The sequence below is a fragment of the Condylostylus longicornis genome, unplaced genomic scaffold, assembly GCF_029603195.1.
Source record: "Condylostylus longicornis isolate FDR11 unplaced genomic scaffold, ASM2960319v2 ptg000241l, whole genome shotgun sequence".
Classification (NCBI taxonomy): Eukaryota; Metazoa; Arthropoda; class Insecta; order Diptera; family Dolichopodidae; genus Condylostylus; species Condylostylus longicornis.
The window spans coordinates 485,665-497,378 of NW_026578208.1; the positions used below are offsets into that span (position 1 = coordinate 485,665).

General features: G+C 20.0%; 1 protein-coding gene across 1 annotated transcript in view; it reads right to left on the reverse strand.

The window, feature by feature from the left end:
- Positions 1-5,080, reverse strand: part of LOC129616585 (uncharacterized) — an 84,135-nt gene extending 79,055 nt beyond the window's left edge. Inside the window, exon 1 of the mRNA XM_055532209.1 lies at positions 3,396-5,080. Within this exon, the coding sequence (XP_055388184.1) occupies positions 3,396-4,616 (1,221 nt within the window). The 5' untranslated portion in view covers positions 4,617-5,080. The remainder of the gene's footprint in view (positions 1-3,395) is intronic.
- Between the last annotated feature and the right edge of the window lie 6,634 nt (positions 5,081-11,714).

Here is an 11,714-nt window from a genome sequence, read left to right on the forward strand (position 1 = left end):
AATTTTTAAAAAATTATTCTAAAAACTCGAACAATTTCTAAGTTGAATTACAACCTATGTATGTTAATTAAATTCTGTAATCCAAACAATATCTTTAACACCAAAATCATTGAATATTTGGGTACATTATTGTCATCCTATACATGCATCCGAATGAAAACACAAAACTGCTCTTTTCTTTTTTTTAATTCATACAATTAATATTTTTATGTACTCCGGATAATTATGACTTCATGTAATTTATTTAATAATTACATCTAAAAATTTACCCTTTATTATCCTTTTTAATTTCAATTAAACTGTATGTATACATGTACTCGTAATTTAATATGGAAATGTAAAACTGAAAAATAAGATATTAAATTTTAAGTTTCATATGCATTTAATGTGGTGCATGTCTCCCTTATTTAAATAAATTTTAATTTTATACTGGGAAAAGGAAAAAACTATATTCTTTTTATAATTTTTGTTTTTTTTAAAAAGAGCAAATTTATGATTTAAATATGCAAAAACAAAAAAAAAAATGAGGAAAAATTTTTATAAAGGCGACCTAGACTATAAACTACAAAAGTATAATAAAAATGTTTTATGTTTTTTATTATTTGCTTTCATTTTAATTTTTGTTTTTCATTTTTACAAATTTACTATTAGTATCTATAGAGAATATCATTTTAATACAGAAAATCTGTGTAATGAAAATTATTTGTGCAGTACAAGAGAAAAATCTAATATAAAAACCTTCTATTTAGAATTTGGATTGAGGTTCGGGTTTACAATTTATAATATGAGAAACAATTTTATATTTAGAATTTGAATAGAGAAGCTGGTGTAATCCAGTAAGTTAATTGTTTATTCCATCACATACAGTAAGTTAATTGTGTTGTAAACTTTAAGACAGCACGAATGTCTTCAATAACTTTGATGATACTATTAGCTTACGTTACATTCCCACAAGAAGTAAAAAAAAGAATGTATCCAGATGAACAAATACTGTTATTCGGGCTGTATTTTCACCACGTTCTCGAAATATATTCTGGAATACAAAAATTGCCCATAACACAATAAATAAACCGCATAGAGGAAGTGTTTTTAATCGAATATAATTTCTTTTAATAATAATGAATGACAAAGTTTTGTATGCTTTGTTATAATGATGAGTTAAAATGGTCTACAATTTCAAAAGACGATTTTATGCCTCGAAGAATTTTTATGTATGAAGAAAAAGTTTTTTTGAATTCTTATAGTATCAAAGTGATTACATAGTTTGGGTTGAAGTTCTCAGTTGTGATTGAAGATAAATTTAAGATTTTCGATTAAGACTTAATTCTCTTAGTCTCTTAAAGTTTAATTTTAAATTTTCTTTTATATTCTCTTCTCAGCAATCTTAATAAATCTCAGTAAATTAACAGTTTCGTCTACAATATTAATTAGAATTTTAAAAATATTAAAATTAAATTTATTTCAAAACAGATACTTAAAATAAAATTAAATATTAATCATAATTTTTACTTTTCATAAAGACAACCCGATAAATGAAAAATTTCTTTATTTTTTACTTATTTATTATACAAAAGAGAAAATAACTTATACTCTCTTCAAATTGTGAATTATTTTAAATGAGACTATATTAGATTTAAAATCATATCCTATGAAAACATTTTTAAAGAACTCTTTTAAATTTTTTAAAAATATAGATGGCAATACAAGTATTTTTCAATTTAGGTATACTTGTATTTATATAAAAATATGAATTTTAAATTTACTTTAGGTGTAGGTTCTGTTCATATACTTTTTAATGGATCGATACGGAATAGCATAAAATGAACATAATGTGCATAACTGTATGACTTCTGTAAGTCATACAGTTATGCACATTATAAAGTATAGTTACAAATAACCATAGTATAATAGTATGTGTTGTGTATATTTTATATGTGTACAATATAATTTATATTATTATGAGTAGCACCCACGAATCACGACGATTTTACAAAATGTTTTTATTATGTAATATACTAAAATATATTATATTTTTATTTATACATTTATTATCTGTTAGTATATGAGTATATACAAATATAATGTGCAATTTATAATAATAATATTTATTTATAGAATGAGCAATAAAAATGAAAGGAAAAAGAGAAGGAAAAAGATATGAATTTTTTTTTTTGCTTATGTATGTATGTATGTATCAAGGATATACATATACGAGTATACAATAACAATATTTATTTAGTGAATTATGACTAAAGATAATCTTTTATTTTGTTAACATTTAAAATATGTAAAGTTCACCTTTGAGAAAAAAAAAAAATAAAACAAAAATGATTAATGAAATAAGTATGGGAATATAGTTTGTTTTATTTATTTAAAAGAATTATTATAGAGAATAATGAGAGTAAAAGAAATAAAATATAAAAAAGAACAAAATCATTGTTAATATGTTGAAGTATATACATACATATATATATATGTAAAGGATTTTTTATATTAAACTTTACTTAGTTTTTTTTCGAGTGGAATTTTTTATTTAATTTTAAATTTTAAAAAAAGAGAATGAGAATAACAGAATAAGAGAGTAATAAAAATTAAGAAAATCAGCTTAATGTTAAATTTAATATAACAAAAAAAAATATTAAATTTAAAATATTGTAGAAACGCGGAAGGACTGACGGCTTTCAAATGAGACTGAGGTATTTTAACGTAATGAAACCATTATCTTTTAGTTGTGAACAGCTAGTAACAGAATTAATGTACAGAATCAGAGGGCAGAATCGAAACACTAGTATAACTTACTAAAACCCCGACAGGTAACCGAGTTTATTAAAGATTACAACCAGTTGTTAATGTGGTGGATTGTTGTCCTAATTGATATTATCGAAATATGGCAATGCACCATTGTTATTCCAATTGATTTTTGATATTGGGTATAATTTTACTATATTCACAAGTAACAGTATTATTTAGGTAAAACTATATACTCTTTTAATAGTGACAAAATATTGTAGATATAAGTTCTTTGCAGAGATTTTTTTTTGTGTAATTGTCTTGACCACAAATTTCTATTATCCAAAACAACCAAACATTAAATTTTTCTAAGCTTCCAATTTTCATGCAGAAAATGTAAATAAGCGAATATTCCAAAAAAGAAAAAAAAACCAAAGCAAATCAAAAAGCTTTTTTGCATGCTGAAATAAACTTTGAGTTCCAAAAGCAAAAAAATTTCTTAAATTGATGATTACTTGTAAACCACATTTTATAAGAATAATTATGTAGCAAGAGCTACATAAACCGAAAAAGTAATTTTGTACCATAAAAGTTTGAAAAAAAAAAATCCATTCTTCAGTCGTCCATTTTTTTTTGGCGAAAAAGTTTTCAAAATTTTAATTTACCTCAATATGTTCACATAAGCAAATTCCATCTTCACAATAGGCACATTGTGAATATTTATGTGGTTCTTTAATACCATTTCCAATTGGTGGATGTAATAATGTGCTATCATCTGTATAATCTCTATAATGAAGTAATTGAGCTTGGGTTAACTCATGACCTGTCGCATCCAAAAAAGATTGACAATCATCATAAGTTTCGAATGCATTACTTCGTCTAGGTCTAACACGATAAAAACTACATTTTCTTTCCAAACGAAATGGTCCAGGACCAAAAAAGTCTTTCTCTTCGGCAGCTTGTGATGATGTTGATGCAGCTTTAATACTATGACCAGGTGATGGTAATGGTGTTGCTGGTGTAACAATTATTGAATCATGTGGTATTGGAAGAACTTGTAAACCGCTTGTTTCTGTAGTTGAAGTTGTAGTTGTAGTTTGAACAGTTGCACCTGTTGTTGTTATTATTATATCAGTCTTCTCTTTTTGATCATCTTCAATTATATTACTAGTAGTTGTAGTAGTAGTAGTAGTAGTTATAGGTTGTGCTTGAATTATTGATGTTAATGGTAATGTTGTTGTTGCTGTTGTAGTAACTAATAATGTTTCATCTATATTAACTAATTCAACACCAACTAAACTGCTTGTACCAGGTGGTTTTAATTTATTTGTTTCAATTGATATTAATGGTGTGGCAGGTGGTGTAGCCTCAATTTGGCTAACTAATGGAAATGATGCTGTTGCTGATTTTATTAAATGTGGTTTATCTGGTATTAAACTTTCATCGGTTTGTGATAACCTAGGTGTTGATGGACGTCCATGATGTAAATTTTGACGTGAATGATGTAACACAGCTCCATGTGGTAAATGTGAATGATATTGACTATGTTGATTAATAATTGATTGTTGATTACCATAATATGTAATAGCACCACTAGGATGACGATGATGATGTGTATGCGGATGTTGTTGATGCCCTTCATGTATTGGCAGTAATAATTTACTTTGTGTAGCAAAACTAGCAGCACTTAATTTACGTGATGGACCACCACCAGGTGTACGTAAATAATTTGGGGGTAATTGATGAAATTGACGTGATTGTTGAACACGTGGTTGTGCTATTTCATTAACGGCACGTGCACGAGCCTGTTGTGCTTGATATTTTTTTTGTTTATTTTGACGAGCTTTACGCGATGCTAATGAAGCACCGCCTGCAGCCGCATACATATTATAATTAAAATTTTGTGATTAATTATTTTTAATTTTTGTAAATTTTTGAAATTTTATAATTTTTTATGAATTTTCTTTTTTTTGGTTTTAGAATTTTTAGAATTAGCGCCTATATTTTGTTGGTATTATAGATAGTGAGAGAGATTTTACTCTTTTTTTTTCTTTTGTTTCTTGTATCGAATAGAAAGTTATTTACGCGTAGTTTTGTAGTAAGTGAATTTTTCTGATGAATTTTTATGAATATATACATATATGTGTGAATGTATATATAAATATTATTTATTTTAGAATTTTTTTTTTTATTTGTTTTATAAGATATTTATGGGAAGTTTACAACAAATTTGAAATTTTCTAGTTTGACGAGACAGCGATAAGTGATTGAATATATGACAAATTTAATTTATTTAGATGTTAATTTTTTATTTTAATTTCTTTTCTTCTCAATTTTGATTACTTAATTAAATTTTTAGATTTTTAAAATTTTTTTTTAAATAAAAAATAGTTTTTATAATGATTTACCATTATATATAAAATTTAAGTGATTAATTTAGTAGTAATTGTTGATTTTAAATTCTAAAGTTGCCCTTTATATATAAGCTATATATATATATATATATATATATATATATGATATATACAATTGAGAGATTGTTCTTCTTTTATAGTTAGTTACATATATAAATTTTAAGTATTTTTAATTAAAATTTAGTTTCAAATTATTTTAGTATTTATTTTAATAAAATATAATATGTGCGTTTTTCCTTTTTGAAAAAATTGATTCTTATTGAAACTTAAATTTTTATTAATAATTAAAATACATTTATTTTTTAATTAATTCAAAATTAATTCGAGAAATTTAAAAAATTAAAAATAAATGGAAATTTCCAATAATTTAAAAATTAATTAAAAATTTTCTATAAATATTATTTGAATACTTTTTATATTTTTATTTAATTAGATGTGTGTAGATGTAGCGAAGAGCATTTTATAATGAATTTTTCTCTTTAAAATTTGTTAATATAAATGTTTTTATTTTTAATTATTTTTAAAAAAATTTTTTTTTTAATTACATCACAATAAATATAAAAGCAATGGCCGGAAATGGTGTATTTAATTTTACAGTTTATTTAAAATTTTTTATAATTTTTTTTTCTGTATATTTCAAAAAAAAAAGAAAATTTAATTTAAATATTATTTTTTTTTTTTTGTTAAGATTTAAGCATATACAATAATTAATATTCTATTTATAAATATTTTAAAAAATTTTTAACTATATATATATATATATATATATATATATATACATATAAACCTTTATTAAAAAAAAATTGAAAAATTTATTTTTTTATTATTTTTTCAAATAATTTTAATTTTAAATCAAAAAAATTTTTTGTTTTTATATTTTCTTAACTTTAATTTTTAGAATCGAATTTTGGAATTGAAAATTTGAAATTAAAATTTTAAAAATTTTGAATAATTTTTTATTAATAATTGAATTAATTTAAGAAAAAAATAATTTAAATTTTCCAAAATATTTAAATTTATTTTTGCAAAATTTTTTGTTTTCGTTTTTTAATTTAAAAAAAAAATTATATTATATAAAGAAATTATTAAATAATTTTTTTATTTTTTTTTATATTCTTTTATAAATAAATTATTTTTCTTAAAAAATAATTACGATATAAAGCATTACACACACACATACCTTATAAATTTAAAAATTTTACTCAATTATTTTCGATTTTATGCATATGTATACAATAACATTACTATTATTATGTCAATTTCGCTCTCTAATAGAGTTCTCATTCTAAAAAAAAAAATTAATAATATGGTTCACATAGTATAATAATATTAATAGTTTAGTTCTATATACTATTGTTAAGTAAGAGTAAAATTAAAAGTGAATTTGAAATTTTCTCATTTTTTTCCCCCTTTTTTCTTCTTTCTTGTATTTAATAATAATAATTGTTATGTATGTATACGAATTTTGTTTTCCAAAATTATTTTTAATATTTCTTATAAGATAAAATTTAAGATTATATTTTTTTTTTAATCCCTGTACTTTTTGTATATTTTAATATAAATTTATATTTATTTGTTATTGTATAACAAATATAATATATATATAATATTTGTTTATATTAATTATGTATGTATTTATTTATTATACGCTATTTATTTAAATAAATATAAAGTGATTTTTTTTCTTTGTTTTGATCTTAGAAAATAAATATTTATAGCTATTTTTGCTACTGTTATATATATTTAATACTGTTATTTATTTTTGAAAATAGTTTTTCTTTTTCTTAATTTGGTTTTTGTGTTTTAAAGAAGATAAAACAAGTCTTTGTTTTAAAGTATGTTTTTGTTTATATAGCAAAATATAAATTATTATAATTTTTTTTTTTAGTTTCAAGTTTTGTTTAAAATATACTCAAATATTAATTTTTATTTATATATATACATTTATAAATTTTATATAAATTATTAATTATTAATTTTTTTTTCAAAATATTTAATTTATTTTTTTTTTTGGGGTTGTATAGAAAAGTTGTGATTTTTTTTGTGTAAAAATTTTTTTTTTTGTTTTATATAGAAATTTTATAGTAGAGTATAAGAGTTTTTTTTTTTTTTTAAAAATTTTTAATGTAGTTTTTCTCTTAAATAAATGATTTTTTAGAAAATTGTAATTTTTTTTTATATAAATATAATTTTTTTTTTCTCTTTTTAATTTATTTATATAAATGTGATGTAAGTTTATTTTTTTTTTTGTTTTTCGTTCTTATTTGCGGTAATATATTAATCAAAAATTTTAAAAAAGGAGAATAAGTATGAAAAGTGGGAAGAGTAAACTGAAATTAATTAAATGTGAGATGTGAGGTGAATTTTGAGTTTTCTTGTTTTCTTTAAAACTGATTGTACTGTGATGTTTGAAAATGTTGTGTTATTTTTCACTCTTTTAATTATATTAAAAGTTTTTTATGGTTGTAAAAATTAAAAACCTGAGTTTTAATTTAATTCTCAAGTAATTTTTTTTTCAGTATAAGTTTGCCATTTCTTAAATTTTTTTTTAAATTTACCTGGTTTACAATATAAATTTTTGTTTGTTTTTTTTTTTTTTTTAAAGAAAAAAGAAATTATGCCAAAAACATTATAAATTTTTTATTTTTTTTATAAAATTTTTTTAAAACAAATTAAATACAATCGGATATCAGAAAAGTTATGAGATTTATTTTATTAAATAATTTAAAATTAAATGCATATGTAGAAACCATATTTTATTTATTATTATATTTGTGTATTAATGTATATATGTAATAGTATTATAGTTTATAATACATTATTAATTATTTCTTAATATATTTATATAACAATTATTTATTTTATTATATTATATTATAAAAATTAAATAATAGTTATTATAAAATTTATTATTGTTATTAATTAAATAAAAATTGTTAAATTATTATTATTACTAATTACTTTTATTAAATTAATATTAATAAAAATAAATTATTATATTTTTATAATATAATATTATTCTGCAATTATTTAATTTTCTTTTTAATATTATTTTAATTGTATTTGCTTACTTTTATTTTATTTAAGTTTTGAAATAATCTACTATTTAAAAATTAGAAATAAAATTATAAAATCTATACTATTTCAAAATTATAGAATTTAATTTATTGAAAAAAGGGAAAATTTCTAACATAATTATTATTTATTTTTTCTACTCAAATAATTTTTTAACTATTATCAGTTTATTATTTAATAATATGAAAAATATAAAAAAAAATATTTCTTTTACAATAATAAAATAATTGATTTATTCAATAAAAGAAAAAATGTTTTTAATAATTAATTGTAGTTGAAAATTATTTAATTAAATTTTTATTATAAAAATTTTTATAAATTTTAATCAATCTTAAATTTAGCTTCTTTCTTTATTATAAATATTTTATGTGAATTTTATTTTTTAAAAAAATAATTTTAATTCTCTTAAATTTTCTTTTAATTTTTCTCTTCTTTTTTTGTTTTACTATTTAATTTAAAAAAATTGTATTGTCTTGTTATGTTATACTCTTTTTTTCTTGTTGTTTTTTTTATATAAGGTTCTCTTTTTCAATATTTAACAATAAAATAATAAATGTTACTCTTTATATCAAGTTGTAATTTATTTATTTTTGCTATTATTTTAGTATTATAAAAACTACTTTTTTGCTTATGTATAACATTTTTCAATTTTATAATAAAGTATGTGTATAAAACTAATAAATTTTTTTTTTGTTGTTTTTGAACTATTATTTCTTTATTTTTAGTAATAATAATTCTATAATAATAATTTTTTATATAATATAAAAAAAACAGGTTTTCTTTTTTGCTTTATCATAAATATTTTTGTATTTTAGCCAACAAAAGCGACATTTATATTAATAACATTAATTAAATTTATATTTATTTAATTTTTTTTTATATTAAAATTATCTACCTTATAATTAAATTGTATTTAAATGTTTTAGATATTAATAACAAATTTTTTTTTAAATATTTTTTAAATATAATAAATTTTATCTTGATATCATTTTGAATTTTTTTTTTTTATAATTTGAAACTTGTTGAAAATTTTCTTTTAATTTTGTCTTGATATTTTTGGACGTTATTTTGTTTTTAAATATTTTTAATTTCACTATAACTTTTAATTGATTTTTAGTCTAATTTTAAAAATTAAAAAAATAAAATTGTAATTTTTAAATTTTAATTAAATAATATTTTTTTTAACATTTTTTTAATTATTTAATTTTCTGATTCTTTAATTTAATTTTGTAATCTATCGTCTACTACTATTTTTTTTTTTGCGATTTATTTTATTTTAATTTAATTAATTTTATATGTTAACTTCTTTTAATCAGTTGCATTTTCTTTTTATTTTTGAATTCTAATTTAAATTTACATTAATTATTCTAAATTTTTTAATTATTCTTGTTTGATAACCTATAATGAAATTATTTTTTTTAATGAATTTTTTGCGATTTTGGGCAACTTTAGTAAATTAATAATTATTATGATAATTTAAAAAAATAATTTATATAATTTATTTACAATATATTCTCATTTATACTTCCCATATTTTTATGAGTAAATATTAAATATTTTAATTTATTAAATTTATGAGAATTTATTTCCTATTTCCCCTCTCTCTCTCTTTATGCGATATATGGGAAATTTATGTCTCTTCTTATAATTGAATGAATACTGAAATGAGAAAAACAAAAATAACGAAATTTTTAATTAAAACAGAATTAATATTAAAAAAATTTGAACCACAGAATTATGTAATATTCACCGAAGATTCTCTTAAATTTTATAATATTGACGTTCGTTTAATTTTTGGATCTTTAATATAAATATTTTCCAAAAAAATTTGATTATATTCATCCATCTTCTGGGGCAATATTAACTTTCTTAAATATAATGTATACGTTGTCGGTATAAGAAAATATTCGTATAAGGAAATATTTTAAAACAGGAATAAAGTTTTCTCTTTAAATGCAGGATTTCTCTTACGTATTCGAGTTAAGTAAAAATTTAAAGCTCAACTTATAATGATCAATTTCTCATTTTTGGTCAATTATTCTCTCATTCTCAACAAATTCTTTTATTCTAATAATTTTTTATTAATTGAATTTATTACAAATTCTTCTATTCTAATTTATTTTTTAATTAATTGAATTTAATAAGAAAAACTGCGTAAAGAATTAAAAGTGCCTTCATGCAGTATTTCTACAAAATTTTTTTATTTAAAAACGAAATTCTAAAAATATAACAAATGATCTTTTTGTAATATTGTATAAAAGTTAAAAATTCCAAGTATTACATAATTGACATAATTAGTAAACACTGATGGTACCTGCATTTATTTAATATTTAATTAACTAACAGATTACATATTGTGAGTTTTTCTTCATTTTAGTGTAAATAAAATACTATCAAAAGTGTATAGCATAAATCTATATTAACGTGTTTATAGGTATAATATTCAAATACAATAATAATATAACATACAAATAATATAATAAAGGACAGAGAAATAGGAAAGAGATCAGCACACAATGCTACAAATATTACTATAAATATAGAGTATTACATAAATAAGCACTTATATATGATATAAATCTCTTAAACTATATGATACAATGATTGTTTTTTTTGGGAATGAAATGCAAACACCATTAAACATTTCATTATTTTTTTTCTCTATATATTGTACACATACGAGTATAAACACATATAGGTATTATAGTATTTACAAGCAAATACTCAACCATATACTTTAATTTTACCCATATGGTGAGTAACAACTTAAATTTATTATTGTTGGCACAAGTACTTTTCTTTTTTTTTCTAATTTATGGGTTTAACTCTTGGGGTTTTCTGTTGCTTTTTTTTGACATTATACTGTTATATACATAGATATACATATATTTTTTTAAATTTTTATTTTTTTTAGAGCTCTGCGATTTATCGATCTATTCTGCTATTTAAAACTCTTAAATGAACTTAAATTGCATATCAAAATAACAGAAAAGGAGTAAAATAAAAAATATAGAGAGAAGGAGGCAAAAAAAAACTCAATAGGTGTCCTATTTTACCTCTGCATTCAATTTTTTGTATCTTTTCCAACTATGTCTTTTTTCCATTATGGACTCATTTAAAAATAAAAAATAGAATAAAAAGAATTTCTCATAAATCATTTAAGTTTTTTTTTTCGTTTGATTTTTTGCTAGACAGCATGTGGCAACAATATTTAGATTCATAGAAAAAGATACCAGGTAACAAACCGTATAACAAAATGCAAAGTTAAAAAATAAAGTAGATTCTAAATATTTTTTAAGTGGACAGAAAAAATGTTGAGCAGCGTACCTACTTGCATATAGATAGGGTGCATGGTAATCAATGATGAGTACTTATATTATAAAATCAGGATTTTTTAACTTCACTATGGTTCAAGACTTGGAAATAATGAGTCTATAGATTTAAGAGTTTCGCGCTATTTTTTCAACTAGACCATTTCAATGTTCCTATATACAT